This window comes from Parasteatoda tepidariorum, chromosome 10 (assembly GCF_982258835.1).
Source record: "Parasteatoda tepidariorum strain Cologne lab strain chromosome 10, Ptep-v5.0, whole genome shotgun sequence".
Taxonomy (NCBI): Eukaryota; Metazoa; Arthropoda; class Arachnida; order Araneae; family Theridiidae; genus Parasteatoda; species Parasteatoda tepidariorum.
Window position 1 is genome coordinate 8,257,841 of NC_141764.1, and position 25,742 is coordinate 8,283,582.

Sequence of the window (25,742 nt, forward strand, 5' to 3'; positions counted from 1 at the left end):
TGTAAAAAGATTCCACCAGGCTGTTCAGCCACCTCTTTTATTAGCATATGCATCTTGGATCCCGAAACAAGGAGACAATTTTTAAATGGTGAACAAGAGCAATTAGCAGAAAACTGTCTTTCTAAGCATCATGAAGAATTTCTGCCAGGTGTTATGGCATTCAAAACTTACGATCCAGAATACTTTACAAAATCAATGATGCTTAACACCGTTATTCAACAGGTTTCATCAAAAAATAGTGGAAAATTATGGCAAAAAAAAAAAAAAAAAAAAAATGAAAAAAATTCCAAGCTTTCACAAAATTTCTGCCAATTCTTTTTTCCTTTTACACAGCACCAGCATCCTCTGTCTCTATCGAAAGACACTTTTCAACTTTCGGTTTGGTGTGGAGTAAACTATGAAATAGATTAGGAATAGATAAAGCTACAAAACTTGTAAAAGTGTATCACCATCTAAGAGAGAAATGTAGACACTCTGCTGAATGATAATAATAATAATAAATAAAAAAAATTGACTTTTTTTTAAAGTTAACTCTTAACATCTGCTGACAATTTTTAACTATTTGGAAAATTATCACCATTAAAACAGATAAAAATTAAAATATTACTTTTAAGATTTTTTTAATATTATTTTTAAGATTTCATTTGAATATAATTTATTTTGTATATTTGAATCATGTTTAAAAAAAATTGGAAAAAAAAATTCTATTAAGAAATGAATATAATTTATTTTGTATATTTGAATCATGTTTAAAAAAAATTGGAAAAAAAAATTCTATTAAGTGATACACGAAACAACAATTAACAAATTAAAAGTTTTATTTTCTGGTTTTAAAAAAAATAAGCTAAAACTTTTTATACATGCTCTTTTATAATTTTAAGATTAATTTGTTTTTAGAAATTATAAAAGTAAAATTTACCTAAGAATGCAGTCTTTTTTATAAGGTAAAATATTTGATAAATGGGACAAGTAACTGATACTCCTTATAATTATACGTAATTTTAATTTCACTTTCTATTAATCATATTATATAAACATGGAAGACCATTAAATATTTATTCCAGTTTAATTTTACTAAAGGTAAAAGTCAAATGAAATTTTAGTTTTTACTGATTATAAATATTTATTGATTATAAATTTGCAATATATACATATATATATATATATATATATATAATATAGTGCTTCAGTTAAAAATTTTGAAACATTGTGTATTTAACAATAAAGATTCAATCATGTATTAGTGATAGTGCATTATTTTTTGGAATTATTTCTATTTTTAAGCTTATACGACACTATTTCATAAATAAAAATATTTTCACAGTAAAATTTTAAAGTTCATGAGCACTAAATGAAAAAACCCAATTTTCCCCGGGTTTTTTTCAAATAAAACCCAAATTAGTTTTTTCAATAATATCTTTTTCAATAAAACCCGGGCGGGTTGGGTTTTTTCAAACCCTGTTCAAAACACATAAATTATATTAGAGGAAAGTGCAAAACACCCCTTTTACTTATGGCCTTTAGATTTCCAAGAGAAAGTGTTGCTAATGAATTTCAGTATATATTGCTTGAAAGCAATATTAATTTCTATAGCCTTAGGTATAAAATTTTATACTGTGCAATTTATGTTTCTTAAGGGCTCTCATTTATCCCTATTTTAGATTTTGAAATAAATTTGGCATTTTCTGTTTGTTTGTTTTTTAATGCTTTTTTCTTAACAAATTTTTTATGAGAGTATCATTTGACAATAAAATGTCTTTTATCTCTTTTTTAAAAAAAAAAAAAAAGGGAGTAGAAGTAGTATTTTATTTATATCACACAAAGTTGAAGCTTTGCTACAGTCATAACTTTGGATAAACAATTAATTACTGCATATCTGCTTGCCTTTAAGATTTTATTCTTATGAATGTTAAAACAAAAATGGATTCAGATGACGAAAAAATAATTTTATCGTAAATTATCAAAATAGACACTGGTATTATAATAGTGAACTACACTCTTTGAAAGTAATAATTTAATTTCGTTTCAAAAAAATTGAAACTTTAGTCAATGGCCTTTTTGGGGAGATAAACTTGTATTTTAAATGTTTTAAAAGATATTGCTGAGCAGAATAAATATTAATGGAAATTAAATATAGATAATAAAAACCATATGTAAGCATTTCTGCATAAGCTTTCACTGTTGGATTTGGAAATGAGAATTGAAGTCTTTCACTTAGCCAACAAGTTGTAAAACAAAAGAAAAAATCAAAAGCTTCAGTTAAAGCTTAAAATATCTTTATAGGACATCAGAGTGTCAACAATTTATTTGGAAGCACATGTGTTTAATTAGCAGAAAACAAGATTTATAATGTTTCGAGATATTCAATCAGTTATTTATATCAATTTATAATAGTAAATACAAGATAAAATCTTTTCAACTTAGTATTCTAGTTATCTTAATACTAATTACTTTGATTGCTACATAAAAATAAATTTTAGGCAAAAATTGGTTTTCAATGATATTTTAAAGAAAGTCAGAAAAAAAGAAAGACTGAATTTTGGATAACTGAAACATTAAAATAAATAAAAAGAATGATGCATCTATCATTTCCCCTTCTGGTTTCAAAACTGAAAATTATCTGTAGAGACCTACATACATAGTAAGATAAAAACAAAGTAAATGCGCACACAATCCAAAAGTATCTGCAAGCTTACAATATTTTTGATAATACATTTGCTGAATGAATTGTAGAATGATTATATTAAATATACAAAAACAGTTAACTACTTAATACCTTTATTTATTCTTGAGAAATATATATATATATGTATATATATATACATACATCATACACATGCATATTAACTTTAAGAACATTAGAGAAATATTAATAGTTATAGAACTACATTTATATAAAGTAATTATTATATTAAGTATTATTATCAATTTTTTAAAAACGAAATTACATTAGAAGATTTCCTACTGTCACCGCTATCGTCTACTCTCGATGTAAAGCAATAGTCGAATCGAGTTAAGTTGTAAAAAATGAGCTGATTGTAGACTTGACCGCCAACGATGGGATCGCTAATCTTTGGGCTAAAGTAGCTTTTATGTTTGGGAGCAGCATGCATACAACTAAACATTGACTTTCTTTTACCTTGCATTACGCTGTCTGCTTCATATGTTCTTTTTCCCCACTGCAAACTATTTTTTTGTGGAAGGGGATACTTTTTTTAATTACAATAAATATTAAAAAAGTATCTGCAAATTTGGAGAATCTCCACCAATGTATCCGCACACATCTATATTATCTAACTATGGCCATATAGGCTCAAAAATTTAACTCTGACAGTCTTACATAATTTCAAGTTATTATTTCCGATATTAACTTTGGAATGAAGTGATAATATAAGGAATTGTTAGTATTACAAAAAAAAAAGTCAATCACACAGTTTTCAACAAGTTGCGATTTATATTATTATTATTTTTTTAAAAAAAGCATAAATAAAATAAACCATAGTTTTTGACACAGTATGAAATGAATAGCTCACCTGATACCAACGCAGCATTAGCTCAGAATTAGGATTTCTAAAGAAACCTCCAACATCAGCTCCTGAGAATGACATGCCAGTGACACTCAAACTAAGAATCATGGGAATACTAATTTTAAGATGATCCCAATCTGCAATGTTATCTCCAGTCCACACAGCACCTGGAATAAAATGTAAATTCAGCAATTAACATGTGGGGAGTGTTGTTATCGACAATGTCAACTTTCATCCATGAAAAGGTACCCCTACATAGAATTGAGTTAACTTGTCTTATATACTAGTGAACTGGAATTGTATTTTGGTAGTTTTAGATGCAATACAAACACTAGAAATACGGAGGGGTTTGTGTGCCTTCTCCCTCATTCCATGTTGCTCAAAACAAACTTCAAAAATTATAGCAGAGCAATTTTCTAATTTTTCCTGATACGACTCTATTTAAATTCTCATTCAATAATTTAGGTTTTAGCCTAATAGGAAAGTAAATATTGAAACTTATGCTTAGAATGACAGGCCTAAGTGGTTAATGCTAGAATGACGGGCCAGTTTTGCAACATTACCAAGTACATTTTCGTAATTATTGGAACAGATCTTAATAATATTAAATTATAATTTTTCATATATGTTATAAATACGTCACTTTTTTATGAAGAGCTAACTGGAAAGAAAGAAATTATAAAGAGCTTCATTTGTGTCCTAAAACAATATCAGCAAAGCAATTTGATGACAACAATGTCACAAAGAGAATTAATTGCAAGGTAGTGAAAAAAATCAGACTTAGTACACATGCCTGTATTGCGGCATTTCTTAAAATAACCTATTGATTGTTATGAAAACTGTAAAATAAATAAATAATAAATAAAATAAAGCAGAATAGTGTCATAATATATCAGTTTCATTAATTGAAAATGAGTAATTCATATTTGAGATCTATAATTATTAACTTATAAAGAATAAAAACTCAATTATTTGAAGTAAAAAAAATTAGCACAATTCAAAAGTCCATTAATCAATATTTTCAATAATTAAGAAGGTAGGGAAAAATTTTAATGACTGAGCCTCTACTACACCTGTAATAAAATATTTTTAGAAGAATCTGAAGACTGACTATTCTGTTTATAAACTATTGATTATTCCGTAGTTAAATTCAAATTTTTAAATCTTAACTTAATTTTTTAAAAATAAAGATTTACATAAATTAATTTCTCAGTTCACCATTTCAATAATTCTGTGATTAATGTACCGCTAATTAGATTAAAATCCTTTGAAATAAACAGTAAAAGATAGATTTAAAGTTTTGGAACAACTAATCCCAGAACTACAACAAGATTAAAGATTCAAAAGATACTATTTCATCTTCTAAAAGCGGTAAATAAGTATATAACCTCAGACTCGCATCTATAAAATTTCAGGACAGGAAAATGTATTTAATCAGGTTTTATTCCTAAATAGAAATCTTAAAAAATATGAAACAAATAGGTTAGACTAAACAAAATAGTTGGACCACTTATGGGCATTTTGCAGATCGCCCTCAGTTTAACATATGAAATTTTTGCAATATTTGAATTGTTTATTAAATCTTATGATAGAAGTCAGATTAAAAAACAAAGTTTTGTGGATTTGCAGAATAGTGGCACCCCTGCATATAAGAGCCATCATGATACAGTAGTAAACCTCAACTAGTAACATTTGGTGATGAAAATATTTGCATAAAATGACCAATTAATTTTTATACAAAAATATTTGAAATAACTGCCAGTTTCAGCACACTTGAAATTTTAAACCAAATTTATTACCCCATTCAACAGTAACTTAAGTCACATGACCAGAATAACTCATCACTATAGATGAGAAACCAATTATACGATGTAATTGTCATTTTAATAGAAGAGGATAAAGCACTACACTATAATTATAAAAAACCTGATACTGTCAATCTTGCATTAATTAAATAATTAAAGGTACATAACAAAGTAATAAAAATGAATTTCATAAAATAAGAATGTGTTTAGAGGTATTTCATTGAAACTATTATAGTTAGCACACGGATATTAATAAAATTCGCACACAACATTCATAACAAGTATTAGGAAGTTTGAAAGTGTATTTAAGCGAAAATGTAGGAAAAACTCTGTAACTTAAGAGTATTTCAATATAATGAACACTAACCATATCTTTGAGATCCAGCAAAAACAGACCTTGAAAGAATAAAAGGTCTCTGGTTGTTGTTACTACGCATCAGGTGTCCTTGATAAGTAGACATCACCTGTGAAATAACATAAAGAGTTAAAAGAAAGTAAATGCATCATAGATACTTCTGCCAAAGCAGTTTTGTGAATAATGCGGAAAAAAAATTTCATTCAAAACTAATAGTTTTTAGCTTCAATCATTATGACACTTTTAAACAGGGTGCGTAGCCAAATCTTTAAATCAAAAATAAGCACTTTTTAAAAACTTTTCAAGCACTTTACAAAAATTTTCAAGCACTCAAAAAATTCATATTCAATCAATGATATTATTGAAAAACAAAAACTTTTTATAAACAGTTTTAGCGTTTAAAAAAAACCCAAAAAGAAACGGGCGTAAATCGAAACAATCAGTACTTTCCCACATCACCGAGTGAATTCAACTTGACCCTGAACCAAAAGTACCCTTACCCCCTACGTCAAAAAAAGTATTAGAAGTAAAATAAAATAAACAACAAAAAAAAAATTAAAAAGAAAAACATTTCATAAGGATCTGATATTCTCTATCCGAATTGGAGCACTCGGGTTTCGGTTTCAAGAGTGCGAGCATGCGCAAGTCATAACGTGGATACGACATGAAGTTCGCGTGAATGATAACGTAGCAAACTCCCCATTTTTCGTAAAATGCATGGGATCCACCAGATATCACTGAAGGGAAATAAAAAATTATTCGGAAAAAAGCACTTTTTAAAAATGCCAGCTGAGAAAAGCACCTTTAAAAGCTTTTAAAAACGAAATCCCCAAAAAAGCACCTTTAAGTACTTTTTACAAATGCTACGCACCCTGTTAAATTAAATTTCTCCCTAAATTTTAAAGACTTCCTCTTATTGAATTGTCTCGATCATTGAATATTTTTGTAAATTCTTAAAAGTTTGATAACTATTTTCATCCCTTTTTCATATTTTTTTAAAACATTAAAGAAACAATTTTATCCAATATCTGAATGTAATTGTTTAATTCTAAAATTACAGCTTGAAAAAAAAATTTGGTAATGGTACCAAATGATGCTTTCCTAAGACTCCTCAAATAAAAATAAAAAAGAAACTAGCCATTTCCTATCTGAATTTATTTGAATTCTTATATGAATGAAACGAAAAGTTACAACAATAGAACTCTTTCAGTCATTTAACTTGAAATGAACTAAATATGCATGACTAACCTCCAAAATAAACTTAAACATTTAATGTTTTTGCTTTTGGGGAAATTTCAAGGATAAAAACTATAAAATAGGAAATAAAAAAAAGTTTGACATTTTTATAAAAGATTTAAGTTTTTTTGTCAAAAATGATGAATTAAAAAACAATGCTAATCCTATTCAGGCCAATATTCTGCAAAATCTGTCGAAAATTTATTGCTTTTGATGTTATTTTTACTTATTTGATCAAAAAATATACACAAGTAATTCAATTTTTAATAACTCAAGCTATTGGTAATGCACTGTAACTTCATGACTTCACATAAGGTTTCAAAGTTACACGATATATGAAATAACCAAACATTTTGAAAATTGAACTTGGTTGATAATATATTATATTCTTTAATTCACACTTGAGTTGCAGTTGATAAAATTTTATTATCAGAGCAATTATTACAAGGCATTTTAAAACGTTAACTCAGTATTGAAATTAATGAAAGGCAATATTGTAAATGAATAAAACACAAATAAAGACAAAAAAAATGGGCATACAATAGTTATTGTTCTATTAATAAGGAACCATAAAGAACAAAACTACAGTAGGCTCATTTTTGCACTTTATTCTCCTTGATTTACTTTATTCATACATAGCACATCCTGTCTTCATCAGGACAATATAATACTAGCTTTCAAAAACAAAAAATTATGGGGGGAAAAAAGTTTATCCTTCATTGTTTTTATAGCAGGCATAAAAATGAGAAAGAAACAAAAAGTTTGAAAAAAACTGTAAGCTCAAATCAATAAAAAAAAAAAAAAAAAAAAAAAAGCGTGTGAAATTATTTTATACAAAAATAAATAATTTAATTACTCATTAAAGTTTCTTTCTTTTCTTTTTTTACTATGTGTCAACATTAACAGTCCAACTAAACTGTCAAGATATATACATAATGATGAAAAAGAGCATTCAAAATCATTGGTAGTTTCCTAGTCCGAGACTCTTGAAATCCCTCTTAAACTGCCATAAAATAATAATTTTGGTTTGTCGTATACCAAATATGCCCAATGTTAATCAACCGAAGAAAAAAGTTACCAGCGTCAAAGCTCCATGTCAATAAAAAAAGAAAGCAAGAAATGCTGCATAAAGAAAAAGAGATTACATGCAGGAAGAATTACAAATGGTTAAAACTTAATGCAGATAATAACAAATTTATTACGCAGTATGCAAAAGTACAGTCTTAAAAAAATTAAGCCTATACCGTGTATAAATATCCGTGTCAGTAAATATATTTTACTTTTTATTTAGTTAATTTTGCTTTTTAATTAATTTTTTTTATGTAAGAACAATTTAATTATTTATTCAATAATAAGCTATAATTAATCAAGGTTCATTCAAAATAAAATAACAAACTGTGAATTTATTTTGAACGTGAGCATGAAGCATGGAAATTATTTTTAGTTATGCAAAAATATATTAAATGTTGCAGTTCAAGAGAAACAGTGATATTGCCTATGGACTAGTAGATATTAGCACTTACAGACCAGTAACTTTTTTTAACAACTTCTAACACTGTAAATAGAATAAAATAAATAAATAATACAACAAAAGAATGCAGAAATACAATGAAAACAAACATTTATCATGGCATTTTCTTTTATTATTTTCTCTTTGAAAAAATTCAATGGATTTTTTATTTGTTTATAAATATCTGATCTACAATATACAATAACCAATTTGGAAATTTTTCGAAATTTTTCCTTGATGCATATTTTTTTCAGTGATGGAGCACCATTTCAAATTAGATCAAATACTTTTTAATTTTATTCAAATGCTTAGAAAGTCAAAAGAATCTCATATCTGTAGTATTTCAGGGTGGCCACTCGAATCAGATTTCAAATTTCCCTGATTTTTCCAGGTTTTCCAGATAAAAATCTTAAAATTTCCAGGTTTTTGTTTCTTTTTTCTTATAAAGTATAGGATGTGTACAAGAAAAGTGTCTATATTATAAAATATTTTATTCAAAATGTTACTTTTTTAACGTATCAAACTTGAAAAAAAATATTTATTTTGACAATTTTCAAGATTTTTTATTTATTTTTTAATGTTTTGGTACAAAATTTTGAATCAAAAATCATATATTGACCAACAAAGGAGCCCTTTTTTAAAATTAAAATATGTTATAAGAGGTTAAAATGAAATAGAAAAAATTGCCATTAATGCAACAATTGTAACAATTTGTCGACAAACATTGCTGCTAGCGATTGTAAAAAAATGTGTGATTCGTTGGTTTGCTCAGAAAAAATAATTCACAGATTTCTTTGAATGGGAGTAGAAAAAGAAAAAGAGTGCGATATAAAATCTATTATCATAAAATTTAACCAACTAATTTTTGGAGAATTTTATAAAGTTAAAAATACAAAAACATTTTGTCAAAATCGAGAAAAAAATAACCACCAAAGCATCGGAACAAACTTGAGCCATAAATGGATTCAGCCCAAAGACAGTATTTAAAAATAGAAGCTAATATCCTAAATCTTTTTCCACCTACACCAGAATCTTTCCTAAATTGCACAGTCCCATAGCGGTCAAAGGTTTCTGCATTCGTTTAGCAACAGTAGGAGAATTTTATGTGGCATTCTAGTTTAACAGCTGTAATGGAGCAAATTTTGATGCAAGCAAAGTATTGCTAAGTTGATGATATTTCAACTGTTTGGCGATACATTTCCGTTAAAAAAAAGTGGGTATAATGGATGAAATAATTTAAATTAAGAAAATTAGCAAATAATATAAATTAGTGAAATTAAAAAAATTATCAAAGAAAAATTTCCAGCTTTTCTTTAAAATTCCTGATTTTTCCAGGTTTTTATCCAAATTTCCCTGATATTTCCAGGTTTTTTCCAGTATAAAAAAATTCCCTGATAATTCCAGGTTTTCAAGGTTTTCCAGGTGGGTGGCCACCCTGTATTTGCACTTGAAACAACTGAACATTGCAATCACAATAAGCATATAAAAAAACATATGACTTATACACCAATATAAAACAAAGTATATACAGGGTTCAAAGCCAAATCTTTCAACAAAAAATAAGCACTTTTAAAGTACTTAAGCACTCAAAAAATATTTTTAAGCACTGTATACAGTAACAAAATGCAAAAAAATTTTCATTTAAATCATCATGATAAAATAACTAGTTTCTGACAAATAAGTTTTTTTCTAAATTATATTAGCCATTATAAAATGATCAATAGATTTTTCGGTTCCATATGAGACAGTGGAAAATGAAGCCTGAAATGGAGAATATCTTGAAAAATGCAGCAGAGTTGCACACGAGAGTGCAATTATTGCCCTGAACCCACCTCAGAAGATGCACATGCGAACTCGCAAGTATTTCATCAAACAAGTAAAATGATTGGCACTTTCATATGTTATGGACCAACGATACGCCAAAGTTAATTGTGAAAACATTGAATACAACAATGTGAAAAACACAATTTTGCATAATACGCGGCGAAAATCGACATGGCTAAGAAGGAAAAAAATTATCATTTCGGAAAAGGGAAAATTAAGCACTTCTTTAAAAAAACTTCATGAAAAAAAAAGCCTTTATGGGCTTTAAAAAAGACGAAAATATGCACCTATAAGTACAGTTTAAAAACGCTATGCACCATGGTATATGACTTACCATCATCATTCCATACTGATTGTGAACATCCCTATGCTCCCATCCACCCACATGCTTGGCATCTCTTTCCATGGTAACTTCCGGTCCGTTGAAAACCGACGGTTCATTCATGTCATTCCAAGTGTACAGTGCTAGAGTGGAGCCTTTGTACTGATCCAATGCGTACTTAGATGCCCACCATTCACGTACCTCAGGACTGAAGAAGTCTAAGTACCCGGAAGAGCCAGGCCAGCACCAACCATCGTACTCGTTATTGTCTTTGTTTTTAACGTAGAGTCCTTTCTCAGAGGCTTCCTTGTGAATGTAGTAAGAATTATCTTTTTTTATGTGTGGATCAACAAGGGTGACCATTTTGCGGCCTTTAGCTGTAAGGTTGTTAATCATTTCTGTTGGATTAGGAAATTTATAAGGCTCCCAGGTGAAATACCTAAAAAATAATTGATAAGATTTAAATCACACATTTTAAATATTTTTATTAAACAAATTTTTTCTCAAATTGGTTTTAAAAATATTTAAATGAGGGCCTTAATATGCTTTTCTTCTGAGTTTAACTTAATGTGGATAAGTTAAATTTTAAATAATAATAATAATAAAAACCCTTCAAGTATTAGGGAAAAGTTTTAGAAATTACAAATGATTATTAATATACAAAATACATTGTTTTTAATGATACTAAAGTTTCATAAGTAACTCCTCCTTGCTATACTAAGTTGATTTATTTCAGTTTCATTAATTACTAATAGACTTGCCAAACTCATAAACTTTCATATCAATTAGAAGAACTTCAGAATAACAAAAACACAGAAAAGATTCAAGATCTATGAATAATTAAAAATTAATAATGAGTGGGAATTGAACAAGTGTGAAATATCTTCCAAAGAAAATCATAGAATCCTTAAGTATTTATCTGTGTCTCAATCAAATTAAGAATACAACAAAAAAGTTTTAATAAGAGTATGTATCAAAGAAAATAAAAACATCCCTCTCCTTTTTAGTAAGTTGCATGGCTCCTTATTCATTTTTTTAATATTTCTAATCGGAAGATTAAAAGACAAGTACAGCAATAAATACCAATAACCATATAGAAAACAAACATAGAGAGAAAAAACAGAAAACAATAGAGATGAGCTACCTTTTGGAAGTTCTAGCCCATCTGATGAATTTTAATTTGAACCCAAGAAAGATAGGAATACTTAGAGCCCAAGATACAGGATAAAGGCCAAATTTTGCAATCATAAGGCACTCAGCGTTTGATATTTAAACAAGGAAATTAGTAAATTTAAAACTTTGCTATCACCAACCTGTGAAAGAGAAAGTGAAGAGCAAAACTGAACTAACTCAAACTCCAAGATAACTAAAACAAAATTTAAAATCAAAATATTAAGCTAAATAAAAGTCATTTGACAATCAGTGCTAGTCTCACAAAGCAAAAGCACCTAACAAAAATAGGAGATTGTTGAAATTTTTATACCTAATAAATTTTACATTTATCAAATTTAACCAAATAATGGAACTAAAGATTTGTTTAAAAGTTGTAAGAAAGTTCATGAAAATTTTATCCTGAATCCGATCTTGCCAAAAACCTTTTTTTTTCTTCTCACTAAACAAGCTTGTCTCATAATTCGAAAAAAGAGAAGCAGCATCCAAAAGGCTCTTAACAGGGGTCACAAGAGAATGTTTGGTTAAATCTCAGCAAAGAATGAGATGGTTTCCATCCCACATTATAAAGACTTCAGACAGGACTTGAAACTAAGCGGAAATGGTGCAAGTCTTTTGGAAGACAGTGGCGTTCTTAAACTCTGCCACCATTTTATGTCTGACAAGGGAAACTAGGGAAGTGTGACTCGCCAATTTTGAAATAAACTAGTGGGATGTATGCCTCATGAGGAATTATTTTAGGGGGAAACATTCGTTTCGGCCCATAGAAGGTCCTGTGAGAGATAAAAAATAATTCAATATATAGAAAAATCGGTATTTTATTACCTCAATGCAGACTATTAGTTATTGTAATTATCTCATACTCCAATTAATTTTGTGATACTTTCACGTACTATATAATGCATATTTATTGTCAAAATTGATTTCGAAAATTTTACATATCTGTAGTTTTTCAGAAAAACCTGTTAGGTTAATTTTTAAAAAAAATTGACATAAATTTTTTAAAATTTTTTTCTTCAAAAAATTTTCCAAATTAATCTGAATATGTAATTGCAAATCAATTAATTTATTAATTAATAATTAATAATAATTAATTAATAATTAGTTAATTAATAATTAATTTGGTAATTAATTTATTGATTAGCAAATTAATGAATTAACCAATTAATTACAAATTAATTGGAGTATGAGACAATTACAATAACTAATAGTCTGCATTGAAGTAATAAAATACCGAATTTTCTATATATTGAATTATTTTTTATCTCTCACAGAACCTTCTATGGGCCGAAACGAATTTTGCCCCCTAAAATTATTCCTCATAAGGCATACATCCCACTAGTTTATTTCAAAATTGGCGAGTCACACTTCCCTAGTTTCCCTTGTGAGTCATTTTGAGATTAAAGATAATTTTGTATAATTCTAAAAACAAGGTTCTTTTTTAATTCCTCAGACATGAAATTTATAGTATAAATAAGAGGAAAAAAATTATCATAAACATTCACATAATGGGAAATGAAAGAAAACTTACTTTCGATCGTTAGTATGATCCAAATCAAGCCAAAGAACATCATATGGAATATCGTTTTCATCAAAGCCAGCATCAACATTTCTAACATCATCCTGATCTCGATAATTCCATCTACATTGATGATATCCCAGAGAAAACAGCTGAAAGGAAACCAAAATTATTGAAATAATACAGAACAAAAGTAGTATTTTTTAATAGATAATATACACACTCATATTATCAAAATTTAGGCTATTAACCAAACATAAAATTGAAATCTATGAATGAAACATCGCAATTACACAGCTACCAAGTCTCCTAATTTTTCAAACCTTTTGAACATCTAATAAATTTAAAACAACTTAGTGATCTAATTAGGTGCATTTTTTTTAAATAAACAAGCAAATATATACATATAAATATACACATACTAGCTTAATGAAAAAAATACTTTGTAAATAAACTTATGAACTATTATTAAATAATTTAAATTAAATGAATAAATGAGATATACTTTAATATTACATTATATATTTCATATCAAATAAAATAAATCTGTACATGAAACAAATTGAAACATAGCTTTATTTTTATCAAGTAAATATAATTTACTTAGGAATGAAAATATTAAAAATTAAATATTTCTTTAAACTTGATTAATTATATTAAAAAAAATTTTCTCCAATTTACAAAGAAAGTACCGAAAGAGTCACTCCTTGCAAATCAAGCATGATTTTATGAAGAAAAAAATTTTCATACTACAGTGAAACCTCAATAAACAGGACGCTCTTAAAACAGAAAAAATTGTCCGACAGAGAGAGATGCATGTTTAAAAAGAGGGTACACTAATAATGTAAGAATAATAAATTGTTTTTAGAAATAATTGCAACAATATAAGATAAATAACATATAACAATTTAGACAGATATTTATCATTTCCTATATGTCTCTACAGTTATGTTTACTATTTCATAGAAGCAATGTTATTTTTAATGCTTATTAAACTGTCTGAACTGAACAGTTCATTTTAATATAGTGACAAAAAATTTGTGCAATATTGAAATATGTCGTTTGAAAAAAATTTAAAATACATTTTTAACTTTTAATCTACTATATTAAATAGTACTTGCAGTTGACATAAAATACTGCATAACAGTCAGTTTAATAATTCTATTTAGTGTAAGAGACTATTCGTGGGGGGATTATGGGAAGGGAATTCGTCAACAGCTTCTTTCGATGAAAGGGAGAAAGTTTTTTTTTTTTTTTTTGTATGAGGGTGATAAAAAGCAAATTGATTTGTACATTAATTCACTCATGTATTGAAAAATTTCTCAATATAACATTAACCGCTTCCCTGACTATACTGAGTTAACTTGGGTATGTATATCTTGCAAATATTTATTATCCCGAGGAAACTCTGGCGCTGCAGAATTCTTCAGTATGTTTCGTTCATGTTTTTACTCGACCGGAAGCAAAAAACAAAACAAAATTAACAAAAATTTAGGATAGGAAGTTTGTTAAGTTTTGTTGATGATTTGTAGGATTGCACACATGTTTATTGCAATTGTATATATGATGGTCGCTGAATGTACATAGAAAAAAAAAAGAATAAAAAAATGGTATATCACTTCACTGACATTTGGAATATGCTCAACTTTGTTTCGTGCCTTGTTTTAAAAACTATCATATAAAGACTAATATTTATCTTTTTTTCATTTGCCCGAGATAAATCTGGATAGTATACTGATGGTAAACAAAATGTTTTTTACACAAAAGAAAAATTAAATCTCAACCTAAAACTTGTGTATTACGTTTTGTTTTAGTTTCTTGTATTTATTAATGAAATAAAAAAAAGTCAATTTTTTGTTTTTTTTTCCCAAAAAAATTTATAAGGCAAACAGTTAACTTTACTATAAACATCTATCAAAGACTTCAACTGTTTCAAACAAAATTAAGAACAGAAAATGTTTAGAACAATCAAAGATCAGAAATTCTTTAAAGGCAAATTGAGTTTCTAAATTACAACTTACGGGTGGCAAAGGGGTAGTTCCAGTAAGTCTTGCATACTGATACATGACGTCCTTCGGATGAGGCCCCAGCAGGAAGAAGACATCAATGATACCACTTTCAGAAAACCAGTGAGTGTCTCTCTGAGGAGTCTGGCTGTTCCCCTTAACAAAATCCACAATTGATGAAACAACACCCTTCAACAAATGGAGGATTTTGGTTCAACAATAAATTATAATATTTTTTTTTTCCTTTCACTTATTTCAAATGTTGCACTTACCTGATTGGAAGGGGCTTCAATGTCAACCCACGTTTCCGCAGCATTAAGCCAAAACAAGCCAACAGTATTTGTTTCACTAAAAAGAAATTAAACAAAGAATTTTTTTAATAAATAAGAGCACTAAAAACAAATAACAGAACTTCCAAAAATATTTTTCATGTAACATGTAATATCAATATGTAAATGACATTGTCCTGGAATTATAAATATGATATATTTTCTATTTTTTATTTATTTCATTGATTTTCTAAACACATATTTAATTCACAAATCTCTTTCTCAATAAATAGTACATTTAACTTTGTTATTATTATATGCGGTCAGAGCCAAATTCTATTTTTAAATTTTCTTTTCATTAACTGCAAACACATAATAAGCATAAAAAAATGAATTCCTTTCATTTCTTAGCGATAATTTTGTAGCATCTTTGAAAAATCATCAATAATGAATCTCTTACTGTATTTCCAAGCCTCTATTAATACTTTACTTTTGATTTATTTTTCTAGTAAAGAGGTGGGAGGCAAAGGGCTTTGCTTTTATCTTCTTGTCTACCGATTAAAAATAAAGAGTATTATATGCTTGATCTATAGTTTTTAAAATCATGGTATAAATCACCACTACAAACTATCTAGACGCCTAGTGTTAAAAACACTATTACTTAAAAACAAAAATTAGGAAGAATTTTATAATTACATACGTAAACAATTCTGTCATTTAGGAAACTTGAACATTCTCAAGTAGAAGTTGGCAAATAGAATAGGGGGATGATAACAAAAATATATTTTATTTTAGAAATGCCAATGTAAACAAGAAATTAAAATAAGCATGTTATTTATTTATAAAATGTTTTCTTCTAAAATATAATTTTTCATAAAAATGTAATATATTTTTTTTTTAAAAAATTCATACTTTTGATTAAAATAAAGAAATTACTAATGAGTTCTGGAGATATAGTAAAAATTAAGGAGCTTCCTCAAAAAATAGTGAGAGCTGGTACCTATGAAATATTAGTAATTAAACTATGTTTAAAAATGGTGATTATTAAGATTTTTTAAACTTAAAATTGTAAAATGTATAGGTAGGATTTTGTTTTAAATAGATTATTTGTATGAGCTATTTTTTGTAAAAAGTTTACATGCTTTAATAGTAGCACTTTTCATTAGAAATAAATAGTAACTAAAACTTATTGAAAATATTTATTGCTCAAGCACATTTATTTATGGGGAAACTATAATAATGTATTATTTGTAGTTAATCTTAAGCCATGCTAAATCTGATATTTCATTTTTAAATTCTTTTATATGCAAGTAAGATACACATTACAGGGTTCAAAATAAATTTTTAAAAAAAAAATCCTGACTTTTCCAGGTATACCAGATAAATTTCAATGAAAATAGAGACCATATCTTCATCAAAAAACATTGATTATTTTATTTGTAATATGAAATATTAGATTTTCTTTGTAAAAAAAATACCATTAAATGAGGATGGAAACATTTCAGTTAGACTAAAAAGTGAAATTTTTACAATAAATAATTGTATTAGATGTTAGAATTATTTAACTCGAATCTCAATAACTGATTACTGCTAAGAACAATTTTAAGACTGGTTCAGGGGCAGCAACAAAGTTTTTTAAAATTTTAGGGTAATTTTAGGAACTTTTTTCAAAAAATTTTAGGTAAATTTTAGGGGTAATATATGATTTTGCTAGGATAAACACAGATCACACGGTAGTTTATTACATAACAGAAGATTATTACAATTCATCCACACATATCATAAATAATTGCAAGCCATAAAATAAAGCTCTGAAATTTATTAAGTCAAGAATGAAATCTCTAAAGTGTAAAAATGAAATTTCAACTTTACATATTACCTATAAGAAATTAAGTGCATAATTCAGGAACAGGCAAAAGTGAGAATAAATCAAGAGAAAAAATAAATTAACACCAACTTGGATTTTTATTTAATTTTTACCTTCTTAATCAAAACTTTATTATTACCCTTTACCTTACTTTATTAAGATAAACTATTGTGTGATATTATTAGATTTCAAATCAGCAATTTATATTAGAAGTTAGAGAAAAACAAATTAATCATGATCATTTTTCTAATATATTCTTGATATGATTTGTGAGATTCTTTTACTGCCCTTAATAGTGTTGTGGTGATCTTCAACACTCCTCCATAATTTCGAATGGTATCTTTGATTAGTCTAAGAGACATAATAGTATTCTCATGGTGACTCACATTAAGCATTGCTTTATTTATCGAAAAACGTCTCTCAGGATAAGAATTCCCAGGTGGCAAAATTAAAACAGTTTTAATTAATGTAGTTAAATTCTTATATTTTAGATTATTGCTTTTTTATTTATATTTAGCCTATAACTCTAATTTTTTAGGCACACCAACAAAATTTTATCAGATTTTTAGGAATTTTAGGGTTTGCACCTAGTTTTAGGAATTTTATGAATTTTAGGGGGAATGCGACCACTGCTGGTTATTTTCCATGTAGAATATAGGACTATTACAGGTTTTTGTAAAAAATTAAAGCTTTCCTTGATTTTTAGAGTTAAAATAAATTTCCCTCACAATCCTAGGTTTTCCCTGACATTATTAAGTTTTCAGTGATACTTGTTTTATCATGCCTTTTAGCAAAGTATTATTTTAACTTTAAAAAGAATATAATGTGTCTTCTATTTTAAAAAGATTTATTTTTGATCTTTTAAGGACAACTCATTCTGATTGATTGATGGAAAATTCATCTTTTTCTTTTGTTGAATGATTACTTAATCAATTACTAATTGCCTTTTCTTTCTTAATCATAAAATATTCCTATTGATCGTGTTTTGGTTCAGGTGAAAATTACGATCTGCAGATGGATGAATGGTGTGTCAATGTGTCCTCCCTGTAAAACAGGATGTGATGTATGAATGTTGTCTCCGCATCCCCCTCAGAGATGTTTCCCAGACCGTGACCAATATTCTATTGTGAAGCACTAGAAAATATTCCCCTTTCATGTACTATGTCTTTAAATGGGAGTTATATATTATTTTTAATAAAGACCTGTTTTTAATAAAAAGGTGTCAAGAAATTCGGATTTGATGGGTCCTAAGGATCCACAGTTTCAAAATCCTAGCGGAATCATTGCTTAGTATTATCAAACTCCTGTCTAATGTATGCTGATGTCAATTCCTATGTAGGAACAAAAATATATATAACACCAGGAGAAATATCACAATTGAAGAAATGTCTTACCTATGAGCTATCATAAGAGGTATAGATCCATAGAGAGCCATGGGATTATTTAGTTCATATTCAAAAACATCTAAATTGAATAGGCGATAGGGATCAGATGCGCCTCTAAAATAAAAACAAATGAAGGCATTAACTAACATATGAAACTAATACTTTAGTAACATTTGTTTTTTTTAAAAAAAAGGAATTAGTTAAAGATATTTTCAAAAGTTTTAGTAGAAATTATTGATAAAATTTTTAAAAAAATATTATAAAACTAATGTATGGATAAAAAATATTATTTCACTACTCTAACAAATTGCTGTAATAAACACATAAAATAAATAAAAGTATAGTAATAAATACTAGTAATATACTTACATAGTATATTACTAGTATTGTGCAAAATGCAAGTATAATACTCATTTACTACTTACATAATACGTTTGAACATTACTTTTTTTTTCAAGGTAACATTTTTTTTCCTAATAACTATTGAAACTGGGTATGATAGAATTATTAACCCTTAATGGTTATAAAGTATAAGAAGTTAATTTACCACCAAAATATAACTATAATGATTAATTATAATTAGATTAATTTTTAAAATGGCTACAATAAGTGAGATAAAAATAAAAAGATTTTGGCCATCGTAAGCGTGTTTCTGGACCCAATACGAAAAAGTGACAAGACGCTTATAAAACTGACGACGCTGTTGAAATTAAAATGCAATGAAAAAATGGAGTGTTTTACCGTAATTTTTCCCTTTTGAAGCATTGTTTAGCTTTTAGAGTAACAACTTTATAAAAAACTGAAATTAGGTATTTCATAATGCATAAAAAAATTTTTAAAATAATTCCTGCATCATTGATCACTAACATGAACTTAAAGTAGTATATTGAACATATTCCTAATTAGTTACTAAACAAATCCTAAATAAATTTTAAAACTACTTCTCTGCACTAAGAAGAGAGCAATTTTGAGCAGATTCGGAAACATTTCCTAGAAAATATTTCTTTTTCTCGCACTTTGATACATTTTTTAGATTGGGTTGAAGCAAAAAAATAGTTTTAGAAAGATACCACTGAAATTAATAGTTTTAAAATTCGAAGAAAAGAAAGAAATCTACATACTTTGTTGTTCTAAGGGGGAAAACATCTGCATGCTCAGGAATGCCGTAGACTTCTTTGAAATCTACAAACGAGAAGTCCATCCCAACAGAGGCTGGACCTGCAAAAATGTAATTAAAAAGTTTATTAATACACATACACACTTACATATATATATATATATATATATATATATATATATATATATATATATATATATATATATATATATATATATATATATATATATATATATATATATATATATATACACACATACATATATACATGTACATACATATAGATAGATACATAAAATGAGAAACACATAGAAAATTGATAAGTTTCATTTACTGCACATAAGCTGCAAGTACATAATTCATAAAATACGTTAAAAATACAGAAAAAACATGAAAGATAATAAAAATTTATGAAAATAGCAAATAAAATATTTTTAAAAAATATTAAAAATGTTTTTAAAAAATTTCAAAAAGTATATTTTAAAAAGCCGGAAAACAACATAATGAAAAGATATAATCATGAGAGCTGATGAAGAGATATCTGCGAAAAGGAGTGCTTTCCAATATTGTATCAATATAGCCAAAGTAATTACACTATTGTATTGATATATTTTGATTTAGCTACATTGATACAATATTAGAAAGCACTCATTTTTGCAGATATAATCGTGAGAGCTGACTGAAAAGATATCTTTTCATTATTTTGTTTTCCAGCATTTTAACATAAAATTTTTGAATTTTTTTAAAAACATTTTATTTAAATAATTTTTCTTTGTTTTTTTTTATTAATTTTTTCCATGTTTTCTACATATATATATATATATATATACACTTAATCTAATCCACAAATATCTAACAGGCAATCAGTTAAAAACTTTTCCACAAAGAGAGTAATAATATTGATTTAATTATCTCATAAAATGTGAGGATATGTCTATAGTAGCAAGTAAAATCGATAAGTCTCATACTAATATCTATTAATACTTAAATATATTGTCCAAAAAGATATAAAAACTCTTTTCAAGGTCAAATCCTCTTTTTCCTCAATCTAACAATCATCATATACACTTCATAGATGTGGATTGGGCCTGACCTTTTTTTACATGAAATAAAATTTCAACTTTACTGTTTACGAATTTTTGAAGTACCAGTTTGGTATTACGACTACCAAATATAGTATATTAAAACTATTACATAATTATTTTCAGACACATTTCTAAAATTTTTTATACTTACCCCTACTTTCCCCTTACTTTCTTAAAAATGCATTAGAAAATAATATATATATATTTTTTGGTAGAATAAGAAGTATCTTCTAAATTGAAAACATAAATTGAAAACATAAGTTGTGTAATCTGTTGATATATTTGTCTTACAAGGCAAAATTGCAAGCATTTTTCTACTTAAATAGACAACATTTGAGTATAAGTAAGTGTCTTATCTATTATTGTCTATTAAAAATAAATTATTATATTAAATTTACATACAAAAAAAAGCCTTAATTAAATTTTTATTAACAACAAAAGGAATGATTATTTCAATTTCTTATTTTACCATTTGGTTTTGTGTCAGTGTTTCCCCTGAATGTTTCTTCCCACAAAGTGTCTTTAAACTGTTCTTCATCAGCTGATAATAGAGGTTGTTGTTCCTGAACATAAAGAAACAGTCATAATTTTGAAGAAAAATAAATAGAGCTCAATACAAATTTACAAAGAAATAGAAAAAATGCAGCTATGATAAAGATTTTTTTCTAATTTTGTGGTCACAACAATTTAAGTTTTTACAAAAATTGATAATATCTTAATTATTTATCAATGTAATAAGAAGAATATTATTTAGTCTAAAAAATGTTTTAAAAAAAAAGAGTATATGAAAAGTAATCTTTACATTAAAAAAAATAATAATAATAATTACATAGCACATTTTGCACCAATTATTAAAACAGGATTTTAACTTTCTTTGCAGAAAAAAATTATTATTTTTTAATGCACATAAATTACTTGCACATTCCATTTCTAATAGAGCATTATGCATACATAATAACATTACTTTTGAAGATGTTTAAAAAAAAAAAAAAAAAAAAGCTTTTTAAAAATAAAATGTTGATAGAATAGAACTTTTGGACTATTTGAATTATTATCGGTGAATTTTAAAATTTTAGCATCAGGGATATTCAATGTTTTTTCAGAGTTTGCATAGTTAAAATAAGTGTCAGAAACAATTGCCCATTTCCTGATGCTAGTTATGAAGTCTTTTCTCCTATTACTTATTAGTATGTAGGCAGGAGGCTACACATTAACTATTCCTGAACTGAAAGATGTAAAAAACATGAATTATTGTTTTTATAATTATTTAAAGGGTTGGATTGAAAGTAGATTTAATTGGCACAAAAGTAATTAAACATTGATAATCACCAATGACATACACAAAATAACAAATAAAGTGGTCCTTTAAACTAAGTCTGATGCAAAGACAAAAAAGAAAGATAGGAAATAAAGTAAAATGTCAAACGATCGAAAGATCTATTGGCTGTGCAATCTGCATTTGCAAGAAAATAAAAATCCAGAGGAGAAAATAACTGAAAGAGAAACAAAAAATTCTAATCCATGCATAACATATTTTTTTCAATTCAAATACAGTAAAACCTCGATACAACAATATTTTTGGGAACAAATAAATATATTGTTGTACAGGATATATTGTTATATTGAGGGCCTACATACTTTGAGGGCAAAATAAGATTTTTTTTTAAATGTTAACGTTATATATGTATTAACTATGAATGTATATATTAATTTGCAGATAGGTTAATTATGGTAAAATATTAAAAACAAATGAAATAAAATAAGATCGTAAACATAGCGGAAAACCGTTTTGACTGAAGATTTTTTGCATTATTTGAAAACCATTAATAACTGGAGAAAATAAGGTTCAAAATTTGGAGAAAAAAATTCTTTTTACTTGGGTTTATTGCTTGAGAGAATATCATAATTGAGAGAAGAATAACATTAATTTGTATGAAAGTGCGTCGGGACCATGAAACATTATCATAATAGAGGGAGTTACTGTTGTATCAGATATCGTAGTAGCAAGAGTTCACTGTATTATGAATAAAAAAGAATAAAATAATTAAAAGTCAATTATAAAACTTAATATTTAATATGAATAGATGTTTTACTTAATTACCTGGACTTCATTGCCCTCTCCTCCTTCTTCAACTGCTTTCCTATGTAAAAAAAAAAAAAATTATTAATTAAATGAATTTTTTCAGGTTCAATTGAACATTCAAAATATAATCATTATTAACTAAATGGCAATTCTCTTGTGTAACTTTGTAATCTTAAAACATAATTTTATCTGTAAAAACAAAAAAAACCTTTTTTTCTATTAAAGTATTAATTAAATTACGTATGCCACGTAGGGGACATTTAAAATTGTTTTTAGATGTATCTAACAAGCGACACTACAGGAAAAGGAAAAAAAAGTATTTTTTAAAATGTATCTTTGCCTGAAATATGAGCTGTGATGGCTCGATACCAATTCCGCATCTGGCTTGCATTGACCACAGAGCTGTCACAAAGTATCCTCTGTGGTCGATTAATCATGGGTTAGAGTCCCCTTGCCGTCAGGCCAACCGTGAGATGTTTTCCTCCCCATGTAATGCAAATGCGGGTTAGATGCATCAAAAAGTTCCCCACAAAGGCAAAATTTTCTCTCAATACTAGATCCAGAAATTCCCCTGTCTTCTGGATTGGTTTCAAAATTACAACACTATGGAGTTGAACATTAGTAGTCGTAAAAACAAAAAATTGGGTAAGCTGTTCAACGACGGTTATAAAATAAAATACCTGAAATATCTAGTATGAAACATAAACCCATGAAATAATTTTATTCATATTTATAAAAAATAACATCCATATTAATGAAATTATAATATTCATCTGATTCTCATTGATAGTACTATAATATAGTTTGCCAGGAATTTCACTTTGATGTATGACATCTATGTGATGATGTATGTGATCAAAAATACACTTGCAAATAATAGAACACTTTAATAATTAAATAGAACACTTGCAAACGCTGTACACAACTTTTAAATGGTGGGAACATAACACTAATCTAAACTTAGAATCTAAACAGGCTGCATAGCCAAATCTTTCAAGCAAAATTAAGTATTTTAAGTACTTTTTAAGCATTCAAAAAAAAATTTTTAGCACTATATACATTAACAAAATACAAAATAATTTTCAAGGACTTTACATGATTATGATAAAATAACTACTTTCTCACAAAGAACTCTTTTATTAGCCACTATAAAAAGAACAAAAGATTTTTTGTTTCGATTTCAGAGGGTGGAAAATGAAAACTGATATTAAGGATATCTTGTAAAAAGCAACAGAGCACATGAGAGTGAAAGAATCTCACCGAACCCAGCTTCGAAGCCCATGCCGACTCGCAAGTATTTCATTAAACACGAAGAATTATTAACGTTTTCTTACGCTACGAACCAACGGTCAGCCTAAATGGATTGTGGTTGAATGAATTGTAAAAACCTTGAATAGAACAATGTGAAAATCACGTTTTTGCATAATATGTTTGTTTTTTCTCTGTACCAAGGCGAAATTCGTCACAGTAAGGAAAAAAAAAGATAATCTAATTTTCGAAAAGGGAAATTTAAGCAGTTTTTAAAAACACTAAATTTAAAAAAAAACTTTAAAGGTTTCAAAAAACAAAAATAAGCACTTTTTAAAAACACTATGCACCATGTCTAAAAGAAAACATAGCAACTGTTAAATGTTATAAACAAAATAATTAAAACTGGAAAAAAGCTTTTATTTTAAATTAAAATGTCTACCACAATACAGAAATAAAATAAAGACGTAGTTAAATAGGAAATACATCAAAATTTTAATAACAAAAAAAAAACACTTGAAACGGAAAAAGAGTAAAAGTTATTAACTATTTTTCAATCAGTTTGATTTTCAATATTTTGCATATGGCACTTAGTACGTTACTGAGAAATCATTTCATTATTCAGTTATCACTGCCCCGTCCCATCTTTACATATACAGTAGAGAACTGATTATCCAGAACGATCGGGACCATCGCAATTCCGGATAACTGATTTTTCCGGTTTTCTGAATCGCTACAAAATGCCGTTTTTTTAATGTTTATAAAACGAAACTAAAAAATTATTTTTAAATGGTTTTAGAAATAATAAAAAATGATAAATAATAATACACTTAAGTTTAAATAAGGAAAGAAATTATGAAATAAAAATTATATACAGGCTTATATATGTTATTATTAGCATTAATAACATATATAAGCTATTTGTGCTTACGTGAGATTCGTCTACAAATGGCTTTTGATCCATCCTCTAAATCAGTTCTTTCGTCAACTCGATACGACGTACGCTCTAAATAACAAAATGGGCTCAAAATCTTGCAGGAAAAAAATAATTTTTTTTAATGGAAGAAAATTAATTTCCGGTTCCGAATTTCATTCCGGTTATCTTGTTTTCCGATATTCGGATAAGAGGTTCTGCACTGTATTTCTCTCTCTCTCTCTCTTTTTTTTTTTTTTTTTGACTACTACAGTAATCAATAATAAAAGTGCTATTTTATAAGAAAAGGTAGAGAAAAACAGCGAAAATGATATGACTTTTATTATTTCACATTGCCAGAAATTTTTTTTTTTGGTTATTAAATTTTGTTCTATAAATTTCCTGGTTAACTTCATTTTGTTTAATTTCAATATGTTGGTAGACATATTTTCAATTAAAATTACTTTTTCTAGCATTATTTCTTTGTTTATAACAATTAGT

The 25,742-nt window shown here is 27.1% G+C and overlaps 1 protein-coding gene across 4 annotated transcripts in view; it reads right to left on the reverse strand.

The window, feature by feature from the left end:
• Nucleotides 1–25,742, reverse strand: part of GCS2alpha (glucosidase 2 subunit alpha) — a 58,614-nt gene that overhangs the window by 19,736 nt on the left and 13,136 nt on the right. For 2 of the 4 annotated variants that reach the window (XM_071184708.2, XM_043053546.3), the window contains exons 5-14: nt 23,099–23,138; nt 21,467–21,560; nt 19,917–20,013; nt 18,805–18,909; nt 15,547–15,622; nt 15,290–15,430; nt 13,281–13,420; nt 10,592–11,018; nt 5,700–5,796; nt 3,534–3,694 (exon numbers count right to left, since the gene is read on the reverse strand). In XM_071184708.2, coding sequence (XP_071040809.2) covers nt 3,534–3,694; nt 5,700–5,796; nt 10,592–11,018; nt 13,281–13,420; nt 15,290–15,430; nt 15,547–15,622; nt 18,805–18,909; nt 19,917–20,013; nt 21,467–21,560; nt 23,099–23,138 — 1,378 coding nt within the window. Of the gene's footprint in view, nt 1–3,533; nt 3,695–5,699; nt 5,797–10,591; nt 11,019–13,280; nt 13,421–15,289; nt 15,464–15,546; nt 15,623–18,804; nt 18,910–19,916; nt 20,014–21,466; nt 21,561–23,098; nt 23,139–25,742 lie in introns of all 4 variants that reach the window. The other 2 variants (XM_043053545.3, XM_043053544.3) reach the window with 1 other exon arrangement.